The sequence below is a fragment of the Lepidochelys kempii genome, chromosome 3 (genome assembly GCF_965140265.1).
Source record: "Lepidochelys kempii isolate rLepKem1 chromosome 3, rLepKem1.hap2, whole genome shotgun sequence".
NCBI lineage: Eukaryota > Metazoa > Chordata > Testudines > Cheloniidae > Lepidochelys > Lepidochelys kempii.
This window is the reverse complement of record NC_133258.1, coordinates 156,379,231-156,406,700: the sequence shown is the minus strand read 5'-3', so window position 1 is coordinate 156,406,700 and position 27,470 is coordinate 156,379,231. Positions and strand designations below refer to the sequence as shown.

At 44.6% G+C, this 27,470-nt stretch overlaps 1 protein-coding gene across 1 annotated transcript; it reads left to right on the top strand.

The window, feature by feature from the left end:
- The first annotated feature begins 1,153 nt into the window (after window positions 1–1,153).
- Window positions 1,154–27,208, top strand: CAPN14 (calpain 14). Its single transcript, XM_073335277.1, has 20 exons — window positions 1,154–1,418; window positions 4,523–4,592; window positions 5,716–5,834; window positions 6,433–6,569; window positions 7,785–7,964; window positions 8,561–8,618; window positions 10,251–10,336; window positions 12,177–12,251; window positions 12,939–13,102; window positions 13,797–13,960; window positions 17,091–17,296; window positions 18,039–18,075; window positions 18,618–18,680; window positions 20,288–20,345; window positions 22,198–22,262; window positions 22,639–22,707; window positions 24,117–24,195; window positions 25,599–25,715; window positions 26,347–26,402; window positions 27,170–27,208. The coding sequence occupies exons 1-20, from the start codon at window positions 1,182–1,184 to the stop codon at window positions 27,194–27,196; spliced, it is 2,067 nt and encodes a 688-aa protein (XP_073191378.1). The 5' UTR covers window positions 1,154–1,181; the 3' UTR covers window positions 27,197–27,208.
- The last annotated feature ends 262 nt before the right edge of the window (window positions 27,209–27,470 follow it).

Genomic DNA, 27,470 nt, shown 5'->3' with positions numbered 1-27,470 from the left:
CTAATTCATTTTTTCAGTCTGTAGTAGCATAACCAGGGTCCCTTAGGAACTTCCTGGTTATCACTAAGATGTGCACCTGGGCTGAGTGGACATTCCCAATCGCAGTAGGAATAGAACTCAGATTCTCTTGCTCCATGCGCAGGGGGCTCTGCCATTTGAGCTAAAGGATGATGTTCTGTTAGCTTTTAGCTTGGCTGCTAAAGGAAATCCAATAGGCATGTGGCACCAAAAATTTGTGCAAGAACATTTTTAACACTTGTGGGTCACAGCACATGAGAGGAGAGGAGAAATTCTTGTCTTGCCTTTAATGTAAACGGAAGAGAAACCTCGGTGTGATTTCTATAGCGGGTGTGTTGCATTCAGCAGGGTGGAATGGCTGTTAGAATAGGAGGATTTACCATCCAACAAAACAGTTAGAAAGGGGGAAAAAACCTCAGCAGAGGAAATCCAAAAGCAGATTATCAGTAATGGCTTTCTGTTTTCTCTAGCTGGTGTTACTCTTTGGTTTGTTGTCGTACAGTGAATGGTTCTTGTGTAAGGGGATGTTTAAGATCGATAGCTTGCAACGTTATATGTTGGCATGGAACAACCTACTCCTAGGTCTTCATTTAGTTATGCCACCAGAGATGAGCATTTTGTTAGTAATGTCCGTGTGACTCCAGGTGACTGGAATAAAGGTGTTACTAAGATTGTGGCATGATAGGAAAAGGTCTTAGAAGGGATTTAGAATAGTCTATTGCGCCGGGGAGGTAATATGGGGAGAGACTCAGAATATCCTTGTGTATTGCTTAAAATTAGTTATCAAGGTCTTGCATTTAAGGCCTAATTCAAGGTCCATTGAAGTCAATGGGAGTCCTTCCTTTGACTTCAATGTGCATTGGATCAGGTCTACAGAGTTGAAGCCTCAGATACCACAGTGTTGGGTGCTATGATAGAACCTATGCTAGAGAGATGGTAAGATGCCCACTCTGCCTTTGAGATTCATCCCTCTCTGCTGGTTATTCTTGAAAAATGCAAAAACCAGTTATGACTAAACTTGCTTGTTACAATTACTTTAACAGCCAGGAACTCTACTGAACGAGACACTTTTCTGCACAAGGAAGGTCGAAAGAGTCCTCCGGCATTGTGTAGTGACAAGACCCCTAAAGTATCATTATCTGGGAATTTCTCCTATCACCACCATGGCCTGGCTCTCGTTCCTGAGACGAGGGAAATCAAAGCCACGGGTGCCTTCGTGCAGAGTAGCCTTCCAAAAGCCCAACAAACTTCTTCATCAGAATTACGAGACCTTGTTGGAGACATGCTTGAAGAATAAATGCCTGTTCAAGGATGAGAACTTCCCAGCTGATGTTTGTTCCATTGGAATGGGATCACTGCTGCAGAAACTGCCCCCAAAGCTACAGTGGAAGAGGCCACATGTAAGTGATGTTCAGTGAACGGTTCTTATGTGAGGGATTGTTTACACTGGATAGCCATTAATGTTCCGAGTTAGCACAGAACAACCTATTAATAGGTCTTTGAAACAGGGTGGCTTGCCCTTGGGCTGGAGATCCTAGGGCAAGTTAACCCTGGTTACAGAATGAGTCCCACCTGAGGGGAATCAGGCAATTTCCTATAAAGAGGAGAAAGCAAGGGGGAAGCTCAGCAGGTTGTAGAGAGACTGCAGAGAGAGCAAAAGCCTCCTGCAGGGAAGATCCTGAGGTCAGGGGAATTGCTTCAGCTTGAGAGGGGCTAAGACGGGAAGGACTTTGACCAGACCAGGAGAGTTTTGGCTTTACTCAGCTGAAGGCTGGAGGGAAGACTGTTGTGTCTAGTTTTGAACTTCAAGTTAATCAGCAGGGCTGGTGTGATTTGACTGGAAAAATCCTACGTGGAATTTATTTGGGGCCCCAAAAAGGGGAAATGAGGTGAGAGGCTGCCTGCAGGGCCGCCCTTCGGCCACCGGGGGTGTTGTGAGGTGGCTGCACGTCTACAGTATTCATTTAGTTATGCCTTAAAGCCACCAGAGATGGGCATTTAAAGTAACAGGACATCCTTACATTCATGTGGAAGCTGGTGTAACTGCAGTTTCACAGCTGCCCTGGAACAGCTGAAGGGAGAGCTCCTGACATTTTCAAATCCTACTGCAAGTTACATTCAAAATTATTTGTGAGATTCCTTCTCAACCTATCACGCTGTCCTGTCTGCCTGCAAATCCTGCCATTGGATGGAGGGCTCCATTCGTTGGTTAAGTCATACTCTAGCCGTAGGGTTTGGCCTGTTTTTTGGAAGAGCTGAGCTCCCACGCCTCCCACTGCAATCCATAGGAGCTGTAGATATATCTTTGAAAATCAGGCCATAAATGGCAGATGTAACAGCCCCGTTTTCAAGGGTTCATATGTAACTCAGCTATTAACATTCACCTTGGGCTAACACATGTTCTGCAGACAGACCTAGAGCAGATTGTTTTAATTGATTAACAAACTTTAGTTGGTATTGATTTGAGTCTACTATTCCCCTTTAAACAGAGATGAACACAAGTGGAACATGTTGTGTCCTTCTAATGTTGAAAGGACTTCTGGCCTCAAATGTCACTGGGACATGCATGCTCATGTATCAAAGGACAAGATGTTGACCCCTCTTTTTTCAGACTATATTTTGTAGGACATTACTCCAAAATACAGACTATGGTTCTCCTTTGTTTTAATGAAGAGCTGATTTGTGGGGAGATTTATGGTAGAAAAGAATTTCCCCATACTCTCATGCCCCAGAACTACTTGCTAGATTTATTTGACATTTTTATGGCCCATGACACTATGGAGAATTTGTAATGTTCATCTGTCCCTGAGTAAAATATCATCTTGATTTGATGGAGAGTGACATATGCAGAGAATGTCTGTGCATTGAGGAAAATATACCACAGTCCATCCATGTGTCTAATATAACCTTTCTGTTCATCCTCATAGGTGCAGTAATAAAGTAACATAGTGGCAGGTTAGAGCAGGATTGAATGGATGGAGCAAAGTAGGCCCTGTGCTCTGGAAAAGCCTCCACATTTTGTATTTCTACCTGTGTACCCTGGAAGTACTTGCACAGGTTTGAGGCCTTTTGCTCTGAAATCCCCACGCTGCTGACAGCCGCGGGTTTTTAATTGCAGTGCAGACCTACTCTGTGACTGTTTGCCTAAGTACAGGCTGAGCAGTTTCATCTGAGGTAAGGGTTAGTATTTAATTACTCTAAGTGTCTTTTGAGTACTTGGCATTTCTCTGCCACCCCTGTTGGGGAAGACGACAGTGAGAAAATTAAATTGAGCAATTTGTGGATCATAATAGTGAAAGAGAATTTTGACATTTATTTAATGAATTTGCCCGGAGAGGCATTGGAGAGTAATAATACGTCTTCTTTCTGAACTATTACTCAGAATTTTTACAGCCTCAGAAAGTTCTTCAGCAGCTATCGTCTTTTTTTTTCTTCATTGTCTAGCCCAGTTATTAGTCATAGCCATTGAAGACGTGACAGGAGGTAGCCTCTGTTGTGAATTACATCATTGGAATCTCAGTACTAAGAGTAAAAAAGTGAGCAGCATTTTAGAATTTCAAGACAAGAAACGACTTTAAAGTTAACTTTGAATATACGTGTCAAGAACCCAAGAGTGAAAAATCTTATAGGGGTTGTTTTAATGATCTCCAAATCAGGCATTTCAAACTCAGGAAATGCAAAGTTAAGGCTACACCTAAAAGAAATCCAAACATGTTAAGGTAATAAATGCATAGTTTAATAAATGCATGACACTGAAACCATCTCAACTCTGCTGTGTATTTATACTATAAGAGGAGCAAAGGGAGAAAAAATCTCTCATATATCTTTAAAAATCAGTTTACCCTGGAACCCCAAACAATGCCTCGGTGATAATTGGATAGTTATTTCATGGCGTCCGTACAGGATCTGATACCTGACCCGTGCAGCAGCAGGAGTAGCCCTGTTAGGAATAGAGATGGATAAAATTTTTCAACCCAAACTCTTTTTTTGGTGACAAATGCAGATTTGGCTATACTGTTGTTTTGCAAATTTGTGTCAGTTTCACCAAATTGTTCATTTCAAACATTGTTTCACTGTAAAATTTTCAAAATGAAACGTTTTAGTTTTTCAGTTCAAAATGACTTCTGGTTTCAGTTTCCACTCATTGTTTTTTAAAAAAATCACGAAACATTTACAGATTGTTCAAAGTGAGACAAAGCATTTTAATCAATCCAGAATTAATTTTTTTCTGACTTTTCGTAATTGCCAGCAAAGTGAAAAATCCCTGATTAGCCCAGATCTAGTCAGGAAGGAGTGAGGTGACTTCCCTACACCATCTTCTAGACACATGGTAGAGACCCCCAGAAGTGATTGAATGTCCGAGAGACCTTTGACTCCTCAGAAACTCACTCCATTAGTGGTGAAGTGGCTTCAGAAAAAGCTAGTCAGTCCTCAAGGTTTTGCAGGACCACTGCAATGATTTGACATTCTCTCTCTCTCTCTCTCTTGGTCTTGTACCTTCCAGGAGCTGCATAAAACTCCAGTATTTTATACTGCAAACGCCAGACGGCTTGATCTCTGCCAAGGATTGGTTGGTAAGGCTCCTTTCTTCTTTATATATATATATAGCTATACACAGAGCAATTTGAGCTTAATTTGACTGTGTAAGACTACATATAAAGGGTGTTGATTTCAATATCATTCCAGCTCTGCATAAAATGGATTAGGAAATTGTATAATATGCTCAACAAATAAGATAAAGTTCTAGGCTAAGATGTGATCCAAAGATGTGTCCCAACTAGTTGAAAGCTCCATTGTGTGCCATAAACATGACTTTTATTAATGTTGGTGCTGGAACGTGAACTGACCTTGTCTTCATACTTGTCTATAAAGTGTCATGCATACTACGTAAATGATAACAACAGAAGCTTCATCACTGTGCCTAGTCACTAGAGCATGTAATGTATTTCATATCACATAGACAGCAGAAGGGCCTGTGAATACTGCAATACATGTATGTAGGCACAATGCAGGCTTTGTGTCAACCTTGACTTGCATCTGTTATGAAGTGAGAAGAGGAAGGGTGGGTAAGTTAGTGAAGGTGTGTGAAGACTTGTCCTCTTCTAAATGGGAGTGTGGTCTGGTGGTTAGAGCAGAACTGTCAAGATCTAGTCTCAACTCCACCACTTACTTACTGGTTGGACAAGCCATATTTATGCTTCAGTTTACCCAGGTTTAAAAGAGTAACAGATGTTCTTAGGCTTCATTACATTTGTAAAGTGCTTTGAGATCCTCAGACACAAGTATAATAAACGCAGAGCATTACTGTTAGAGCTGGTCAGGAAATGATTTTTCTCACTGTGAAAAAAATTCAAATTTTCGTAGTTTTCAAGTTTTGGCAATTCTGGTTGTTGAAACAGGAAAAAAAAAAGGTTTGTTTCTTTTCAATGAAAACCTAAATATTTTCATGGAAAACTTTTTTTGTGTGAAATTCCAAATTAATTTGTACTCCATTCCAAATGAAAAGGCTACGAGAGGATGGTTACAACACTAAACCTGTTTTGACTTAATAAAACACAAATCTAGCTCATCCCAATTTTTTTGGTGTAGTTATAACTTAAAAGCACCCAACCCGCTGCTTCCTTCAAAAATATTTGTCAATAACGGCAATAATTGTCTTGATTCCACCCAGTGTATTTGCTCATTCTTTTGTTACAGAAAACTGCTGGTTCCTGGCCGCGTTGGAAGCGCTGATGTTCCACCAAGACATCTTGGCCATGGTCATGCCGCAAAACCAGAGCTTTGATAGGAAGTACGCTGGCATTTTCCATTTCCGGGTGAGTGTTCTTCCCCCTAGCACTGGAGGTCCTCAAAAACCATGCCTTATGCTTGACTGTGCTGTGACTAAAATCGTGTTCTCAGATAGTCCACGTGCAATTCCCGTTGCCCTCAGTGAGTGCTGAGTGAATAGGTAACTCAAGTCAGGAAGTGGGTGTCATCCCAACCCCCCTTTAAATGAAGTGACACACTCAGAGAGTCAAAATAAAGTCACCCCTCTTGGTGAATATAAAAAGCTTATGCACAATCCTTCTATCCAGCTTTGGCTGCCCCTATGGTTACCTTACTCCCGGCTAAGTCTTCCCCACTCCTACATCCTCCAGCATGGCTGCCATCTGTTCCAAATCTTTACACACTTGGTCTCTCTTTTAGCCTGAGAGCTACTCCCATCTCTCTTTACCCCACCCATATATAAAAACTAGCTGCATCTGTGAGGCCGCAGAACCCACTGACCACAATAGAATGATCACCCTCTAACAGGTTACATGTTACTCTGACAGCCTGTTACAGCCCATAGCTAATAGATGGGTCCTTTTCTACTGTTGAAGAGGAGGTTACTTCCCAGTGAAATATTTTCTCATTCCTGTCCCCTTGCAGTTTTGGCACTTTGGCGAATGGGTTGATGTGGTAGTTGATGACCGACTGCCAGTCAATGAGGCTGGTCAGCTGGTTTTTCTCTCCTCCGTTTGTAAGAATCTCTTCTGGGGAGCCCTTTTGGAGAAGGCATATGCCAAGTAAGTGAATCGTCGTGCTTTATGCAGATAATCTCTGTCTACAATTTGTTGCCTCCTGCATATGCAGTTCTTTCTGTCTGACAAATAGGTCTTGTAGAATTTGCCACATCTGGAATATTGTGTGTGGTTCTGATCTCCATACGTTAAAAATTTAAAAGCTACCACCGTGATAATTAGCACCAGTTAGAACCCTTGTACAGGAGCCCATGGAGTCAGAAATACACTCACCCTGGGAGAAGGCTCTTCTAGGGTAGGGTTGAAATGGTTGGTGGGCTGGGGAAGTTTACATTGCCACTGCAAACACTGTGCTTATTCTGTGACTCAGTATAGTTCTTTAGGTCAAGATTTGGAAAAATGACTGGTGATTTGGGGTGCCTCCATTTTTGACTATCCAAGTTGAAATACCTTAGAGGGGCCTCATTTTCAGATAGGGCTGAGCAGGCACCCTCTAAATATCAGGCCCTTTTAAGATGCCTCCAGTTGGGCACCCAAAAATTGAAGGGCTCACTTTGAACCACTCCACAAAGTCAAGTTTGAACACTTCAGCCCCACTCTCTGGGGCTGTTAATCCAGCTCCATTCATCAACGCTAAGAAAGACACAGCGCTGAGAAGAGTAAATTAGGTGATACATGACCTTCATAATCTTACAAGGAGACACTGAAGGAACTTAATGTATTTGGTCTGAAAAACGACCCCAAGAATGGGAGAGAATTCTAAATAAATATTAGAAGGGAGACAATATGAAAGAGGGAAAATTAATTAATTTCACTGGACTCTAGCCTTCTGTCAATGAGAGACTAGCTAAAATTTGAGAAGATTCCATTTTGTTTTGCTATTCTGAAATAATATGTTAATGGTGAGGAAAATCAGACAGTGGACTAAAGTCTTAAGATACAGTAGATATTCAGAAGAAACTAGTTAAGATATGATTATGAAAGGAATAGTGTAGGAGATCCTTTCAATACTTCTTAGTGAAGGGGCTTAGACTAGAAATAGAGCAAACCAGAAGTCCCTTCCAAACCTGAAATCAATTATCTGTATTCCCCTCCTCCTGAATGTTGAGGATTCATATAAAATGAAGCATGGATTTCAACCTTCACTTTGGTTTTGCAAGCACATCCTGGGGTTTGCCTCTCTCTAGTATCACTCCATCCCTATTAAATATGTTTGTACTACAAATTAATAGCAGATTAAACTGATATCTCTCTTGCTAGGCTCTATGGCTCCTATGAAGATCTGCAGATTGGACAAGTGTCGGAAGCACTGGTGGATTTTACAGGCGGAGTTAATATGACTATAAAACTGGCAGAGGCTCCTCCTGATCTATGGGATATACTGACAAGAGCAACCTACAGCAGATCTCTCATGGGTTGCCAGACACATTTAGGGGTGAGGCCCAGTCTGATGTCAAATGGATGGATAGGCTAACACCAGCAACATCTTTCCTGGGAAATTTCCCTCCAGCAAGCTGAGCAGCAGTTTATTATACAGATCTCTCTCTCATTTGTCAATAGCTGCCATCCCTGTGGTATCTAGGATGATGCACATTAGCATGGTTCAAATTTTTTATTTAAAAATCAGATTTCTTTTAAAGCTTTGCATGCCTTTTCTAAACTGCCCTTGGTGTTCCACATTTCTTACAATCAGAGATGGGGCTGGGCTTTGGGGCTGGGAGTGGAGCTGAACTGCAAACGTACGTCTTGAGATTTGCAAATGGCCCTTGTCTTTGTAATGGGCTCAGGTAAAACCCCCATTCTACATGCCCTGCAGACGGGGTGGCATTGGGAGCCCAGGTCAGAATTTTGCAGCTGGAGCCAGTCTGTAGTTGCACTGGGCCAAATTCCATCTTCATGTACACAAGTGTAGCTCCCATTGTCTCCACTGGGAGCTTCATCCACAGAACTGAGGGCAGCATTGGGCTTAGCTGTTGCTTTATTAATACATTTATTGCAGTTTTTTCTCTTTTTCTTCCCTGTATGCAGACAGCAAGGGTCCTAGAGAATGGGCTGGTGGCTGGCCATGCCTACACAATCACTGGTATTAGAAAGGTAAGGACAACGCTGGTTCTATAGCTCCAAACTTGTGTCCAATGCCAGCAGCATTCCCTGTCAGACCAAGAGCTGGCTGTGTGCTGTGTTGGGGAGCCTCATGTGCCGTCCACTCCCTTTTAAGTGATGTCAGGGTGGCTTGAAAATGAGGAGTGCTTCAGGCAGGTTTCCTTTCAAATCTGCATTCTTTTTACCAGCAGGAATAAAACATAGGGGACACTGGCTTGGCTTCAGTGTAAATCTCCGGCTGTAATTGACTCATGGGCTCTGCTGACAGTATAACCTACAAGAGCGTGCAAAGACAACCTGTCTAAATTCCCTTTATCTTAAAGTGAAAGGGGCTGGCCTATTTGAATTCTAGGCAGGTGGGCCTAAGCCAGCCTAGGACAGCCATGCAACTGAGTGAGGGGGCCACAGAGCCCAGAAGCCATCTGAATGCATGGTACAGAAAATGAAAACCAAGAATAGGAATGTGGGGGCATAAGTTTAAAGTGAAGAAACTGGATGGGGACACAAAGCACAGAACCCCAGACAGTGCCCACTGTTCCACTAAGGAGTTTGACGAGATGGTGGCTACTTTGGTCAGATGGTGGATCTCAGTGATCAGCATCCTATTTATTCATTAGCAGGTGCACAGTCAGGGGGGCAAGTGTCCTCAGGCCTCACCTCACCCCGCTGATTGGGGTCACCCCTGACCCAAAGGTTCAACCTCTGCTGGTAAAGAGGAGTTAACCGCCCTGGCCCCCATTTATTCCTTGGTGTCTTTGCTGAGATGGGAGCCAGTTCTGGTAGTGGTCTGAGACTCAGTTCACCCAGGCCACCAAACGGCCGTCTGTTACAACAGCGATAGGCCGTTGCTGATGTGAGGTGCCTTTGCAAGGAGAGGTGAAAAGGCTCAGTCAGAATCCCATTCACCAGGTGCAGAGTGCCTGACTCCAGCATGCCTAGTGCCTAGGGACCATAGTCCTGTTGCCTCTGGGGAGGCTACCAGCAGTAGCACTTGCCTTGAAACAGTCTTTGCATGCAGGGGATCACAAGCACGGCTGCTGTGCCTAGTACCTGCACAAAGACACAAGAAGGCGAGTGAGGAGAGAGGAAACCTCCTTCCACCCTCTCTCTGCCCCTTAGACCAGGCACAATGCCGCCCCCGCTCTCCATTTCCCCCAGTTACATTCAAATTCAGGAAGTGCTACAATTAAGATTCTTGTAGCAATGTTCTAGGCTACCTTGGATTATTAGTCCTACTGACAGAATTAGTCTTCATGGCCCTGTCCTGCCCTCAGATATGTGGGCAAGACTCCAGGTTGATTGCTAGGGAGTTACACAGATGTTAGCATGTGAGGATGGCTTTATTGTTAAGACCCTGGACTAGGACTCAGGAGCTTTGGGCTCTATTCCTGGCTCAGCCACAGACTTTCTGCGTGACCTTGGGCAAGACACTTAATCACTCCCTGCCTCATTTCAGAGGTCCGCATTGAGCAGAGTCATTGAAAAGAATAGCGGGAGCACCGTTATCATCACACTGGTTGACATCAGTAAAAGGAGAGGAGTCACCATGGCATGTTATGCAAATGTAAACCAGACAAAGGCTGCAGAGACCCTGGTAAATTCAATGTTGTTTGTTTTGTGCAGGTGACTTGCAAATATGGACCGGAAAATTTAGTGCGACTGAGAAATCCATGGGGGAAAACGGAATGGAAAGGAGACTGGAGCGATAGGTGAGTGAAACCGGGAAGGGCTAGTGCTGAGGAGGGGTTTGGGTGGATGAAATGATGCTGCCACCTGCGGGCATAAATTAGTGCTGATGACATCTGAGTCAATGGAACCGGTGCGGCTGCTTTCAGATACCCTTTGGTTTCAAGGCAATGAGTTCGTGGAGGTATTTTGCTAGAGCAGCCAGTGCTAATGCAGTTCAACCAACTTAGTTATTTCACACATGCTGCTCCCAAGCACTTAAAACAGAACGTTGGTTCTGCTTTTTTTTTGTCAAAGGAAACATAATGTAAAAGGGGTTCTTTATAATGCCAGATGATGAACACGGTGTGTGATCTAGCATCAGACACAGGTGTTTTTGGATTACCAGCGAGGCTGCTCCCAGGACAGCTAGAATAGTAAGGTGATCCAATATCCTATATCAGAACATTCACCGCTTTGTCTGTGGATCAGGCAAGACCTTCTATATACTGCAACTTCTGGGATTCTGAGATTAGAGTGGGGGCAGGGTCTGAACTACCTGCTCTTCAGGGAAGTAGGCGTCAGGCTGGCTCTGAGTATGACAAAGTGGAAGGCACAATTAGAGATGGCAAGGGAAGTGGTGGAAGGGCCACTGAATCTGTGTTTACATGGATGTAGTGGCTGGGAACTTCCTTTCCCCCTACAGAGAGCATAGTAAGTACAGTAGTCACTGCCCCTCCATCGCAGAGGGATGGTGGCTGCTATTCCAGCTCAGAGGCTGGAGTGACAGCTGCAAAAGGACTGTGTGGTAGCCCTGCAACCTACCCTCATTTTAGGTTGGGGCAGATTCCTTCTTCAGCAGCTCCAGTTAGTTCCCTGCACAAATCCTCTTTGTTCAGGTTTTATGAGGGAAGGTGTCTGGATTTCGCCTTGTATGAGGAGAGCGTAACTTTCCTCTGATCTGTGTCTGTCATGTGACAACAGAAAAGCCGGCCACCTTGAAGAAAGAATGAAGAGCATACCGTAGGCCTGACTTGTAAATCACTTCCAGCTGCCTCTGATACTTGATGCAGAATATTCTTCCGATTACGTGTCCTTCGACACAGAATTGACCAACAAAATAGAACCCAAGGTCTATATTTTAAACATTTGGAAGCCGCATGTATAATCTAATGAACTGGCCAGTAGAGCTGGCTGGGAATTTTCCGACATGTTTTTTCTTTGGAAAATGCTGATTAGTTGAAACCAAAACTGTTTTCAGGAGAGGGCCTTTTTCGATGAACTTCCCATTTAAAAAAACAAAATGGGGGGAAAAAAAGTTTCTAAATTGTTGAAATGTTCCGTTTTGATATTTTCAAAATGAAAAAGTTCAATTTTTCAGGTCAAAATGACTTTCTTTAGAAATATACGTGAATTTATAGGAAAAATGTATATACATTTTGTTTTCAGATTTTGACATTTCATTCTTTCAAGACAGGAAAAAAATTCAAAATCTCAAAAATTCTCATGGAATGGGACAACCCCTAGCTCTGCTGGCGAGTGTGCTATCCAACATTAGTGCTCTCTGCAGGAGAAAATCAGAACTGCTCAGCTGTTTTACATTGGCCCTCTATGGCTAGCAGCTAATGGAGATTCGCCTTTAGCTCAAGCCTATGCTTTAGGTCTAGGGGGATTTAGGTTCTCTCCCTGCTTCTGATGTGCCATTCTGAGTGTCCAAAGTGCAGCGTCTAGTGTGAACTGTGAACTGCTTGGGGCCAGAGATTTGTTGCAGCAGGAACTGATCTTATAGCAGATGTCTGTATTGAGCTTCTTGAACTTGAAGATAGATATGGAGCATTTATTTAGTTATTGCTTCAAAATCAGCTGCCTTGTTTCTGTCCCTAGCTCTGGGAACTGGGAGCAGCTCAGCCCGAAGGAGAAGATTTTGCTGCGGAGAAACCAAGATGATGGAGAATTCTGGTAATGGAACTGTGAATATCTGAGCTCCTCTCCTCCTTCATCCAGCGCTAAGGCTACAGCTAATGCTGAAGCTAAATCTGCTGTCTCTCTGCTGTGCTCTAAGATGAGATATGTGCATGATGCTTTATAACAATTGGAACACTTTTTGTTTTTTAACGAAACAAAGGGAGAAATTACATGGGGCTGCTACATTGCCACCTGGTGGGAAAGGGACATGAGAAACAGCCTGTATGATACAAGTGCTCTTCTATGTGAAGTCAAGAGCGCTTTCAAGAGCAGAGGAAGAATCTTTGTCCAGTCCCTTCTGACCTTAAAGTCTACATGTTATCATATTTTCAACACAAACCCAGACAAAGCTTTGGTCAGGCAGACAGTGTTTGTTCAACTGCTTCCCATTCCCATAGATTTTTGCCACCAGGTGGCAATGTTGCAGCCGGTTTCATTATACTTGTTCTTTTGCTTGCATTCTCATAATAATCTCTTGGCTGCTGTCCTTTGTTGGGCCTTTAGTGATACATTCACCACTTGCATGTTGCTGTTGGAGCAAACCTTAACTTCTTTACCAGCTAATAATATGTAAGGATTACCATAAGTAACACAGAATGGGGCAGTGCTGGGAATATCCAGCCTCTACTTTTTAACCACGGATTGGCTGCTGACTAGCATCTTGTGGCGGTCTTTTCACAGGATGTCTCTGCAAGATTTTAAGACCCACTTTGTAGATCTGATGATCTGTAAATTAACTCCCGACCTGATGAGCCAGGAAGATGGGAAGAAATGGATGTATTCTCTGCAGATTGGGAGATGGGTCAAAGGGAGCACGGCAGGCGGCAGGATGAGGCCCTACAAAGGTGAACGGTACTTGGGTGCACTTTAAGGGATCCGGATTTAGACTTTTCTGTGTAAATAGTAAAGAACGGAATTTGTTCAAGCAAAGCAAAATTTGCCTCAAGACTCAAAGCCCAATGTTACCCTGTTGTGAGCAAAATTTGACACCTTTTTAAAAAGGTTAGAAAGTCTGGCAATGAACAAGTAAGGGAGCCAGCTTATTCTCCATTACCACTGAAATCAGGTTGTTTCCTTAGGATGGTCTGGTGCTTATGGGCCTATTGTGGCACTTAGGAGAGGTGGTTTCAATTCCTGACTCTGTGACTTGAGCAAACCGCTTAAGATTTGATTTTTTCAGAGATGCAGAGCATCCACTAGTCCAGTTGAAGTCAATGGGAACTGCATGTGCTCAGCACCTCTGGCAGTTGGTACCCTTGTGATTCAGTTCCCACTAAAATGAGGGGAAATAATTCTTCCTTCCTCCCACCCTTTGTCTTGTCTGCTTAGATTGTGAGACCTTCCATGGCAGGGCCTCTCTCTTACTATATGTTTGTGTATTACCTAGCACAGTAGGGCTCTCATTTTGGTTGGGGCCTCTGGAGGTTATAAATGAACTGCTTCCCCCACTCAGCCTGAAGCCAGGTATCATGTGGAAACACAATGACAAAATGTGTGATGGAAAACGTGACCAGAAGGTTTTTATGTTTTGCTTCTCAGACACATTTTGGATGAATCCCCAGTACTGGCTGGAAGTTTTGCAGGGTGATGGCAGCAAAAGGTCCCTCCGTTCCTGCAGGGTGCTGGTGTCCCTGATCCAGAAACCCAGCAGCAAACACCGAAACCGGGCACCTCACCTCTCCATAGGGTTTTCCATCTTCAAGGTGGGTAGAAATCTGATCTGTGGTAGAATAACTGGGTTGCCCTGCCCAGCGTGAGACACTTCCTAGCCCTCCAAACCAAGTGAGAGCTCTTCAGATCCTTGGAGTTACATATCCAGCAAAGCCCAATGGGCTCTGTGTTCTCACCTCCCTGTCTGCATGTGGCTCCTATTCATCCAAGAATCTCCTCTTGAATCAACGGGGTTGGGCCCCTTCAGACACTGCTTTCCTTGAGTTTTTCATCAAGCACAGGACGTGCTCTGTGTTTGCATAGTCTTTGTCAAACTGCAGGGCTGTAAAGGAGCTCCTGCTACCCCAGTATGTACTGGGCTTCACCGTGCCCAGCCGTGTGTGTGCCAGGGTCTGAGGGAAGGGCTAGGACCCTCCTGAGCAGAGGCTGGATACAGAGTCCTCCTCAGGCTACCATCCATACTGGCAAAATCTCCCCACAGGGGGTGGGGAGGGACAGGGAGCTGGCCCTGGGTGTGATGTTGCAGGCGTGTGTACCGCACTGGTGAATGAGTGCTGTAGGTTCCCCCTCAATGCCCCAGCCAGAGAGGATTTTAATCAATGACAGCTGCTGCTGGTGAGGTTCAGCTCAAGCTGTTGAAGCTCCTGCTTTTAGCTCTGGAGGTCCCCGTTCAATCCCTGATGCGGCAGCCGTCACATTTGGAAGGGGTGTGGCCCATAGCGTTATTTCCTCTGTCCTCCCAGCAGCCCCGGGGGAACGTGCAGCCTGCTGATCAGAGATTCTGCGCAGCCCCGGCTCCTGTGGACTTTAGCGGGAGTTGTGGGTGCTCAGCTGTTCTGAAAACTAGGGCCACTGTGTCTCAGTCAGGTACAAAGCCTCCCCGATTTCCTGCTGGGGCACTGTGCACCTCTAGCTGCAGCACCGAAGTCCTGTGGGCCACATTAGCAAGGGACTCCCTTCCATAGGGAGCTTCCTGCCTGACTGTTGAAAGTGCTGAGGGTCCTGTTGCCGCCACGTGTTTCAGCAACCCAAGCTTTACTGACCCAGCCTGGCAAATAGGCTGTGGATGGCCTGGGAAAGATTTTCAAAAGGAGGAATCCAGGCTTTTTAAGCTAAGGAGCCCCACTGAATCCCCTGAGCTGCTTCCAGTTGTTAAACTACATTTGCTGTTAGCTGTGAGCCAAAGGGCTCTGAACTCCCTGACTGATGGATTCTCTCTCTTTCTTCCCTTTCAGATGGGCCCAGAGGTAAGTCCCTCTCTGCCTTCCTTTGGAGTCACATGGGGGCAATGCAGATGCTATGTCACCACCTGTGGAGCTGCGAGTGCCTTTGTTTCTTGACCAACAGTTCTAAACGCCTTAATACAGGTTTTAGAAAGCATTTTGAGAAATCATGAGTTAATACAGAGCTATGACTCGGGCTGTGTTGGGAGGAGCATACCTCAATTCAGCATTAAGGCCCTGCTCCTGGGCTGCATCTGAGCTGCGCTCTGAGCAGCAATGGGGCAAGGGGAAGGGAAAGGTGACATGTCATCCTCCCACTCTTGGGATCAGCCAAGGACTGGGATGGGGCCCAGCATTAGTTAGAGGAGTCTCAGGGTAACTCACCCTCCCACTAGCTCACTGTTGGAGCTCTCCTGGGGAAAAGGCTGCAGGTGTCTTCTGCCACCTGGGCTTTGCCAACATTTACAGGATGTTCTTAACCCTTTCCCCTTCTCATGGGACTTTGGGACCTGAGCGGGGCTCCTGGGAATTAAAAACTGAGGAGTGAGTTCGCTTGACTTACGCTCCTTGATCTAAAAGGGGCTGGAGCTGGTATAAGCCAGGGCAGGATCTAGCTCTGATCTTGTATCTAGGAATCCTACACCTACTGCCCTGCTCACCACTTAACTCACTTCCAAAGTCAGTGTCCCCAGGAGCTTGGACTGGTAAAGAACTAACTCTAGCGAACAGTCACTCCAACATGTCTGCAATGTTTATTACCTTGTGTTAGAAACAGTAGCCTCAGATATGGGCTCTTTCTGAACTAGGGATGTTAGGGCACCATTAGGAATACAAGTGAGATTAAATTTGCCAGCACAAATGGGCTTGACCCAGATTAGGAGAACACTACAGCACTGTCTGTGCTGCATGCATGCTAATGGGGAGACCAGGGCTGGTGATGGCTCGGAGTTGAGTTTCAGGTTTGTATCGAACACCGAGATTAATGCTGAGAGATGTAAAACCGAGACAGTTTTTGGAATTGGAACTACAGTGAATCACGGTATTGACAGAGGCATAAAAGCTATGAATGTAATATAAGATGCATGGTAAGGGGCAGCCCCATGCCCCCCTAGATGAAATTGCCGCATTAGCATGAGAGAAATATGGACAAAGGGAGAAGAATAGGAACTCCATAATTCTGCAAGAGAGTGAAACGTTTGAGCCGTTTTGAGGCACAGCCCATGTAAGGAGGCTGCAGTATTTTGGCCTGCGGAATAAAAACCATTTGTAAGAGCAAAGAGTGCTGCACCCTTGAGTAGGACCTGTGGTATCGGGGATACACACACACACGGAGGCCTGGAAGCTGTAGCAAAGACTTAAGGTGGAATGCTCCCCTCACCCGCTAAGGTTCTGGAGCACTTTGTCCTGGTGCAGACACAGTGTAGGACCACCATGACAGGTGACCCTATAAATCCATGACCCACCCCCCAAGAAAACAAAACCTCTTGTGCATAGGGCATGCCGGGGCAGAGCTGGGGAGCTTGAGGAAAAAGCTGAGGATGTAGCCATCAACCTAGGGCATTCTGTGCTGCTGTGGGTAGTGCTCAGCAGCCCAGAATAAGAAGGGTGCAAAGGTGGCCTAAGGCCCAATCAAGTTCTGGGCCGCTGTTTCTAGTGAGATCTGAGCAGGCTGCAGAGGGACTTGGGTGGAAGCCTCATTGCTTGGTGATTTTTAAAATGGGACAATGAGAATGTACCGATAGGACAATCTGGCAGGAGGACGGACAAGGAGATTGGTCGTTTGGCTCTCTGATTAGATCTCTATTGTCTGCCTCCTTTGCTTGTGGATTATGGAAACAGGATGTGCTATGGCAGGTTTTCTTTAAGCATGCCTCCTGGGTTCTCCACATGACTTTCACCTGAAACCAATGGGAATTCCCTTTGTTTCTTCCCTGGCCAGTACCACAAAAGCAACAAAAAGCTGGCACCAGCGTTCTTTGCCAGGAACCCCTCCCTCAACCAAAGGCATCTCTTCCTGAATGAACGGGAAGTGACTCAGGATTTCCGGCTGCAGCCTGGGGTCTATGTCATCGTCCCCTCCACCGCGGAACCCCAGCAGGAGTCCGAGTTCATCCTGCGGGTCTTCTCCAGGAAGCACGTCCTTGGGTGAGATAATGCCATGCCCTTGCTTGTAGTGTTTTCTTGGTGCTCCTGGGATAGTTGTGCCTTTCCACCGGGGTGGTGGAGTTATAGGTCAGTGCTGTCTGCTACTGGGCTGGATGCAGCTTAGGATAAGTACCTGCTCCATAGCTTAAACAATGCTATTAGTCTATATCCTAGTATTGAACTAGGAGGACTTGGGACACTGTGCATACTGTATGGGGAGATCATAGAATCATAGAATATCAGGGTTGGAAGGGACCCCAGAAGGTCATCTAGTCCAACCCCCTGCTCGAAGCAGGACCAATTCCCAGTTAAATCATCCCAGCCAGATGCAGGACACTGATTACTGGTCTTGTCTGCACTAGGATATTTTCCCTTACATTTTCCACCGTTGCTACGACTGGTTCAGCACCATGGCTGGTAGCAACGGCGAAAGCTCTAGCACAGACTAGGCCCAGGCAGCCACTGGCCTTCTTTCTACCACATCCAGGAGACCTGTTCTGTGCAGCATTAGCTGATGTAGTGCTTAAAATGCCAGCAGCTGCCTGGAGCCATATTGACACTATTGCTTCCACTAATGGAGTTGCAATGGTGGGGAAAATCCCTACTGTAGACACAGCAGCTGTGTGTGGGCAGGTTGGGGTCCCTGCGTGGGAAGCAGAGGAAGGAATTCTGGTTGGCAGGTGGAGAATCACATGTGATAAGGGCGACACTGTCTAACATTTCCATTGTTTTCCATTTTCAGTGAAATGGGCGGAAATTCAAGTTTCATGCTTTCCAAGGTTAGTTGGAACGAGGGAGGTGGACTGTTGGAAGTTGTGTTTCAGATCAGGACTTTGGCTTTTCTCCTTGGCAGTGCTCTTCTGTGGCAGTGATGTGGCGGGGTTGAGTTGGTTTGGAATGTGAGACCTCCTGTTACAGCACTTTAAGACTGAGAGGCCACGTCTTGTTCTATAGACAGAATCTCTTGTACCATGAAGGTGAACATGGTATAAATATCCAGAACAAGACAGGCAAACCAGCAGACACTTAGGCTTTTTCACTGCTGTGCAAACCATTCTTTTTGGTGAGATCATCACAATTCATCCTCACTCTTTATTTTCCATCTGCCTGCAGAGGGTCTCCCTTTTATTTACTTGTGTTCCTCCCCACTCTTCTCCTTTTATGTACTAGCAAAGTTGAAACCACAGTGGGAGCCGGGCAAGTAATTGCAGTGGTGATGGCAGGAAAGGGAATGCAGTGAAATTTGGGAAGAATATGATTGTATGTTGGATACTCCTGCTTCTATCTCTTCAGTTAACATTGACTTTTTTGTACCCTAAAGGAAATAATTGATGAACATGAAGGCAAGATTTGTGAGGATTTCTTCAATAAGCATTTTGAACAAGTAAGCGTACACGTTAACTGCCAAAGGAAATGCCGCAAGGCCAGCCGCTTGTGCTGCCAGAGCAATTGTGCAAAGAAAAGTCAGAATGGTGTCAGTTGGCAGCTGGAGTGTGCTGGAAACTGGTGGGGAACGTAGGAGATCGGCATGAGGGTACAGCGTGAATGTCACGCGAGGAGTTGTGCAATACGTAAGCAGGCGAGAAACACGCCAGTTAGAGAAAAGCACTCTTCATTAAATTCACGGCACTCAGCTCACGTTGGGTCTGCTTAGGCTTCTGAAAGCCATTAATTTGCACTGGATGTGCTCAGAAAGTTCACATAGGCATTAGCAAAGCCGCTCCCATCATCTGATATGCATGGGGAACAATTAATAGTGGGCTCTTCAAACTAACAGAGAAAGATATAACACAATCCAATGGCTAGAAGTTGAAGGTAGACAAATTCAGACAGAAAATAAGGCGTAACTTTTTAATGATGAGAGTAATTAACCGCAGGAACAATTTAGCAAAGTGGTGGATTCTCCATCACTGTCAATTGTAAAATCAAGATGGGAAGTTTTTCTAAAAGCTCTGCTCTAGAAATTATTTTGGGGAAGTTCTCTGGCCTGTGTTCTGTAGGAGGTCAGACTAGATGACCACAATGGATTGATGAATAGCCTTGCTTGTAGAGAATCAATATTTATTCTTACAGATTGTTGTTATTATTATGGAGCTGATTTTCAGAGGTGCTGAGTGCTGGCAGTTCCCACTAATATCAGCTGGAGCTGCAGCTATTCAGTTCTCCTGAGGATCAGGCCCTGTTTAACTCTGAGAATTAGAGTTGGTCAAAATTTTGTGCATAATTTTTCACATAATTTTTTGTTCACATAAAAAACAGCGTATGTTCACAAATGAAAATTTCCACAAAAACTTTTTGGTTTTGACAAAATTTTTTGGTTGTAAACATTTTAGAAATTTTTTGAGGCTTTATTTTTCATGGGAAAAAAAAACAAACAGATTTTTTCCCAGGTTTTTCAAAATTATTTTTGTTTCATGTGTAACTTTTGATTGTTGTCATGGGGTGTTTTCTTGACTCCTTGGTTGGATGAGTGTGCACATAAATACTTGCTACACTCATTCCAGCTGTCTTTCACAGGGGGGTTTTCCGTGTTTTGAACAGTTTTTGGTTTCAGCAACTGAAGTTTTTCAGCAATCAAAAGTTTCCAGAAAATTTAATTTCAGTTTTTGGAAACCATGAAAAATTCATAAAACAAAAAAAAATCTGTTTTGAAAACTGAAATGGAAATATTTTTAAATTTTCCATCTTTGCTGACAATGTGCTTGATGTGACAGATATCACAAAAGAAAAAGAGGGTCTTTTAAAAATAATAGGCCAGATTTTCAGCTGGTGAAAATAACTAAATGCATGAACGTCTGTGGAGCTTTGACCATTTTATACCAGATGAGAATGTGCTTTTAACAATCTAAAGGTCTAATTGGACACCCCCAGAGTCAATGGGTGTCTTTCCATGGGGGTTGGACTGGGATTGAAAAGCCAGATAGTGAAGACAGGACATGCTGGGAAATCCAAGGAGGGGAAATTTATTACAATAGTATTTGTCTCCTTTAGCATCCTGAAATAAACGCTGTCCAACTCCAGAGGATCCTGAATAACGTGGTCTGGACACGTAAGTGCTAGGAGATAATAGTTTAATAACATTAATTAGGTGCTAGTTAGAGATGAGCCTGAAGTGTGAAGTGGACCTGTAACTCCCAAACTCCCTCCCTGAGTTCTGGGAGTGGAGGAGCTGGTTTTGAAACTCTGGGTCTGATCCTTTTCTGATAATTTAAGTTCCAAATTGGATTCCAAACCAGCAAGGATCAGTTCTCAGGATTTGGTACAGATGTGGCCCGAAAACACAATGCCTGACAAATTTGAGCAATAAGTTGGCTGAGTCCCTTTATACTTATGCAGATTAAGGGTGATGTAGGCACACGAGAGTAATGAGTAGAACTGGCTGGGAAATGGCTTTCTCATGCCGCAAACTTTTGAGACTTCAACAAATTTTCCCCTCAGAAATGGGGATGAAAAGTCAAAATCTCAGATATTTTCACAAACAGAAAGTTTGGGGAAAAAAACAGGATTCAGTTAGTTGAAACATTTGGTTTCAATTTTGACTTTTTATCATAATTAGCTTAAATTAAAGACAAAAGTTGCTTAAGAATATAAGAACGGCCATACTGGGTCAGACCAATGGTCCATCAAGCCCAGTGTCCTATCTTCCGACAGTGACCAATGCCAGGTGCTTCAGAGGGAATGAACAGAACAGGTAAGCATCAAGTGATTCATCTTCAATCCAACTTCAAACCAGAAAACCAGAATTTTTTGTTAGAAAATATCAAAATTAAAAGTTTTGACCATTTCAAAACTGTTTTTCCTAAAATTTTTCAAGTAAAAAAATTTGTCAAAAGTGACCATTTCCCATGAAAAGTTTTGGTTTGACAAACTGGCATTTGCAGACAATAGAATTCCTGATCAGTTCTAATAATGGGCTTTACCAGCACTAGTCTCTTTCAGTGCACCTGTCCCTGGGTAGATAAAACATCTGAAGGGTTGCAAGTTCCTTTAATTTTCTCAAGGGTGAATGAAGATTGCTTTTTTATCTTCATATCAGTATCTTTCGAAAGTGACCCATTGGGTGTTGTGAAATCTGTAAGGAAACTAACCAACCGAGGTGGAGTGTCTTTACTCTTCATAGGCAATCAGTTTGAAGACATTCATTTCAAAACTTTACTGTGCATGATGCATATTTAATAAACAGGGCTATAATGAGATTACAGCATCTTCGCTTTCTGTAGAGTAGGGATATATGAGTTATGGCTTCTGCTCCGTGGAAGCAAACAGGCAATCTATAATCATGAGTTGCAACAAGATTAGTTTCTTTCTGTTTCTTTTCATGTAACTCGTGTATGGCCCAGGAATGCTCAGAATTAGGTTTTCAATTATGCTTGTGAGTTTAAAAGCTGCCTGTCTGTGTGTGTGTGTGTGTGAGAGAGAGAGACACTAAGCACCAGTGTTTCAATTCATTGTGGCTAGAGAAGCTGCACCACAGATGAATTAGGCCTAAGGAGATTGAGTGACTGCTCCAGGTCACCCAGTAAATCGCATTTGGGATTACAATTTGGGGTGCTCTTTAACTGCTATTTCCGGTGTTAGCTACAGGTAATGGGTCGTAATGCTCTTCATCAGATGGCCGCAGGGAGCGCCCATTGGCTTCCATGGGAATTACATCCATGCAGCTGAAAGTGGAATCTGGTCCACTGTCTTACATTTTTACCTTGCCCAGGTTGAATCACAAGTGATGTAACTTGTAAATGAGAGGAACAGTGTCACAAAAGGTTTGGGGGGCCCAATCCTATCCCCAGTGAAATGAATGGCAGTTTTGCCACTGAGTTTCGAGGGCAGCAGGTTCAGGACCCTGAGATCTATTTTACTGAGCAGTGTTCAGTTATTCACCATAACAGTCCTCTCTTTTCCAGATCTCCAGAGCTTTCGGCTGAGATTTAGTCTGGATGCCTGCCAAGGTTTCCTGGCACTGCTGGACGTATCCTTTAGCTTGGGCTGTATATTTATTTGACACACCTAATACCTTACCTGAGCTTTATTCTCCATGGGGGCAGGACTTACACTGTGATTTCTATACCATCAGGGCATTTCCCTGCTCACTGATTTCCTAACTCCCAATAACAACAATTCAGTCAGGAAGAAATGGGATTTGTTTTGTAAAGGGCCAGATTGTGCTCTCATTGAAACCAGTAGTAAAACTCTCATTGATTTCAGGTCCATAGTGAAGGGAGAACTTCCCAGAATTCATAAAATTATATTGACTGACTGTTCTTTGTTTTTTGTTTTTTTTCCCCCCAATTTTGGAGTCTCTGCCCCTTTACCAAGACATCATCGACCTTAACTTCTCCACTAAGCTTAATGCCACTGGCACACTGAGTATTCAGGAATTCAGGATCCTGTGGAAGAGGCTGCTTTTCTATCTGGTACAGAAATATTTTACTTGTCTCCCTGTGTACTTCTCAGTCGGTGTTGACTAGGAACCAGTTAAATCCCAAGAAACCAGTCTGATCTCTGGGTAGCTATGAAGACTCATGAGGATGTGGACTGGATGGAAAAGCTGCCTGCTTGTCAAGACACAGGGAAATACATAGTCTTAGGCAGGGCAGTCACTGGAGGTGAGGGAGGATCCAGCGAGAATGGAGATACACCTTTGTAAAAAGTGTGTACCCAGGAAAGATCAGTGTTGGTGCAGCATCTGTTTTCGCAGAGGTGCCTGCTTTTCAACCCAATTGACCTGCTGTCTGTGACTGATGCACAAGAAGGTCAGGGGCTAGGATCCACAAAGGGATTGATTTCAGAGTGGCAGCCGTGTTAGTCTGTATCAGCAAAAACAACGAGGAGCCCTTGTGGCACCTTAGAGGCTAACCAATTTATTGGGGCATAAGCTTTTGAGGGCTAAAACCCACTTCATCAGATGCATGGAGTGGAAAATACAGTAGGAAGATATATATACAGAGTACATGAAAAGATGGGGGTTGCTTTACCAATTCTAAAGGGATTGAGGCATCCAACTGCAGGAGAGCGTTTATAGCTGTGGATCGTGAGCAGATATAGGCACCTCTCTCCAGCCCAGAGTTATGCTCCAAACTACTCTTGTGGGCGGGGCTGAGGCCTCACTCCTCTCCCCAGCATTTACTGTTGGCTAGTTTAGGCAACTCTCCACTCAGCTTGCTGGCTTCTGAGAATCCCATTCTTAGGCGCCTAACTCTCTCTGTTCATTGGTATAGAGAGCCTGGGCATCCAACTCAGGGCTGTGAATTCCACCTGGCAGCAGAGCACTAGAAGTTAGGCATTGCAACACCTAAGTCCCTTCATAGATCTAGCCCCAACTGATTTAGGGAAAGGTTCATCTGGGATCAGAACTCTGAACCCTGTGAACTTTAGTCAGGGCATATTCTTGCGTGTGGGAACACCGTAGCCCTGAATAGGTGCTTCCTCCACACATTGCAAACAGATTTCTTGGGACCAAATTCTGCACTGACTTTACCCCCTGTGAAATCCCACTGGACTCAGATTGTAAATAGGACAGACTTTTGGCCTGTAACTTTTCCAGGTACAACTCCCAACTCTGCGGATGCTTTGCAGAGGAAGTTACTAGAGATTCCTGGTTTCCCACCAGGTGGAAAAATCTTCTCCTTTCCTATATTATTATTACTACCACTAAGTACAAGTAATGAATTGCTTTGACACCTCCACATTGATGAGCCCCACACAGAGCGAAGTGGGGTTTGTGTGTCAATGCTGCTGACCAATAGACCTCCCTTTCTAAGAGGCTCAGAATCACTTTTTGTTTCTTTCACTTGTTTGATTTTTTTTTTTTTTTTAAAAACAGGAAGTTTTCCAGAAGAAAGATGTTGATAGATCAGGAAATCTGGATTTAGTGGAATTGCATGCAGCTGTTCAGGAGACAGGTGAGCACCAAAAGGCCACCGACTTTTGGCAAGTAACCACATCCTCATAAAAGCCTGGAAAATCCCCCAGACTGGGAAAGAACTAGAAGACTGTACCAAATGCCAGTAAGAGGGGCAAACAACACACAACCCCCTCTTCCCCTTGACGGTAGCTACTTCTGCTACTCCCTCTAGCTTCTCTCCCAACCACTGTCCCAGCAGTCAGGTTAAGGATACTTTATCAGTGTTGCAAGGACCCCAGACCTTGGCTTCTGAAAGTGATTTGCAGCATGAAGTTTCACTTTAGCTTCGTGTACAGTATATCCACATCTCACTGACAGCTCTCTACTAGGGTAGGAAGGCAACCACTCCAAAGTTAACTCTCCATTATAAGCCCTATTTTGAACCTATATGATCGCCACAGAGTCATAACTAACTTCACCTTAACCTATTGGCTGTGTGTGGGGGTGAGGGGGCAAATCCTGAGCTGGTACAAATCAGTACAGCCCCATCAAAGTCAGTGGTGCTAATACTGATTTACAGCAGCTGAGGATCTGGCCCTCTATGTCAGCTAGACAAGCACACAAGCAGTAGCAATGTCAGACTTCATTACTTTAAGATCTTTGCCCCGATCCTGCCAGGAGAACTACACAGGTGGACCTCTGCATTTGGGCAGAGCCCCATCAGCTTCAGTGAGGCTCTGCATGGGAGAAAGGATTCACTCTCACAGTTTTTTTAAGGATCAGGGCTTTCAAATGGTCATGATTTATTGGCAGTTTGCCTCCATCTGGTTAATTAAAGTCATTTTGCTTGGTAACATTCAAAACTGTAGCTATAATAAAGAGGTGAAAGATAACCTCCAAATCCAGGTATTGCCATTACATTAAATCATAAGAGTTGTGCTTTCCAGGCACAAATACTGAAAGACATTTGGGGTGAATTCACCTGGATTTATTTGTGAGAGAAAAAAACAACCACATGGACTTGGAGAGAGATCCCCACACCATTTTCAGGGTCTGGATAATTTTCCCCACTAGTTTCAGCCAGATATTCTTCTTCACCTCTTTTCCTAAACTCTTGTCTTATATTGCTGCTAAGCAGTTTCTTTGACTTACCCCAGAGGTGGCTGCATTGCAGTGGCGGGTAGAGGGAACTGTTATATTACTTGCCCTACCTCCCATGGATATTGTGAGTAAAGATGATCCAGATTTTGAGCTACTCAAAGTTTGGGGATGGCATTTGGATCTGGGGGCCTGGTTTAGGTCAATCCCTCATTTGAGGCATAGTTAATGTCTATCAAGGACTTTGAGATCCTCACATGAAAGATGCTGGAGAAGGGTAATGTTCTGTTAGTTTTGCAGTTATCCTGTGGTGCTCTGGATGGCTGCGAGGTGCCCTATCATTCCCTTTCTTCCTTTCTATAGGGATTTCGCTCAGCAACGAAGTCTGTAACCTAATGGCGATCAGATACGGCAACCCTGACCTGAAAATCAGCTTTGAGAGCTTCGTCAGCTTCATGCTGCGAGTAGAGATCATGGGGGGTATGGATGTTACTCAGCATGTCACTGATGCTGGACTCCAGAGCAAGTCTGGGGCCCCTTACAAAGCCATTTAGCTCAGTCCCTGGGGCTGCAAGGTCCAAGATATGGGGCTTGGTTCTCTTCTCATGTAAACTAGTGTAGAGCAAGAGTAACCCCACTGAAGTCAATGGAGTGAATTAGAGGAGAATCAAGCCCTCAGCCTCTTTCCCAGACTCCTTGGCCAGGCAACCTGGAGAGGTTTGGCTCTGTGGAGAGAGCAGGTCTTGTATCTGATACTGCAGTGTTTGCTTGTGCAAGGAGTTAAGGGAATAAGAGATGTTCCTATTATGCAAGGAAGCAGGAGGACCTGTGATGTGTTCCAGCCAGAGCTGCCATAGAGAGGGAAGTGTCCTGATCTCCCCAGGGCTCAAATGATCACAGCAGCACGAAGCAGCTCATACTCCGCCCCACACGTCACTGGCGAATGTCCCTTATGCCCCACACAGGCATTTTGAACTGTGCTGGATGGGGTGGGGTCCCCCTAGATCTGCTAGAGGTTCTGCATTTCAGTTCACTCCCGGGCTGGCGAGTCTGAGTTGTCCTTGTCCCTGTTGGCCATCAAATTCATTTCCCTCATTCTGTTTCTTCACAGAGGCCTTTCGGAACTTAACTAAAGATGGCAAAGGGATATATCTCCGGGAATCTGAGGTAAGGCCATGCACTTGCCCGTTCCCTGAAATACAGCTCCATGCCTTAGACCTCTTTGCCTGCTGTAGTAAAGGGCTTATTAGAACAACAGGGCCTGAATCAGCACTGCCATGCACCTGTGTGCATGGTCTTTTGCACCTGTGCATAGTGACTGTAAAATGCTACAATCATTAACCAGGCCTTACAACACCCATGTGAGGTAGAGAAGTGTTAGTTATCCCTATTTTATACATGGGGGAAACTGAGGCACGGAGCGCCTACAGTCACACAGCAATTAATGCTGAGAACACTGGAGTCCCAAACTTTTGCATTTGCCACAAGATCATCTGCTCACCAATAAAATGCAAGAGATCATACTTTCTTGGAGGGCTAATTGGGGATATAAAATGTAGCCAATGGCTTGGATGTGTGCATGTGGTCCCATCACGATCTGCTGCTGGATGGAATCTATACTACATATGCTCCAGTGTTTGTAGGCTCCTGACAGTAATGGAGCTGCTTCTCTTGCACCCTGGAGACAGGTCATGTGTTCTGGGATCTGAAGAGCACAGATCTCAGTTCCTGCTCTGTGGGCCTAATTGTGATCCCACTGTAGTCAATGGTAAAGCCCCCATTGACTCTAATGTGAGCAGGATTGGACCACATGGGAGGTCCTTATACTGTGTTGTCACAGAGAGAGAACCCACAACCCTTCCACTCCATTGTGAATCTTACTGAAGTCCAGTTGGATGTGCTAGTTCAACCCACTTTCCCTGTTTATTTTACAGTGGATGATGATGACTCTCTATTCCTAAAGCAAAGCAGCGGAGGAGGAATGAGTTGGACTTAGGCACACTGACCCCTCCCAGGACCTGGAGGGCTGTTCCTTGTCAACTTGTTATACGTGCTGGATGCTTTGGGCCAATCCTGCGATCCCGACTCCTGTGAGCAGTACCAGGTCAGCCAGTGGAGTGTCTTACGTGCATTAGGACAACTGAAGTGAATGCAGGTTGCTGGAGCAAGCTCTTTCCATATGGATAGATTTTATCCCATGAGGATCTACTTTTATGAACAGATTGGATCTAAAGA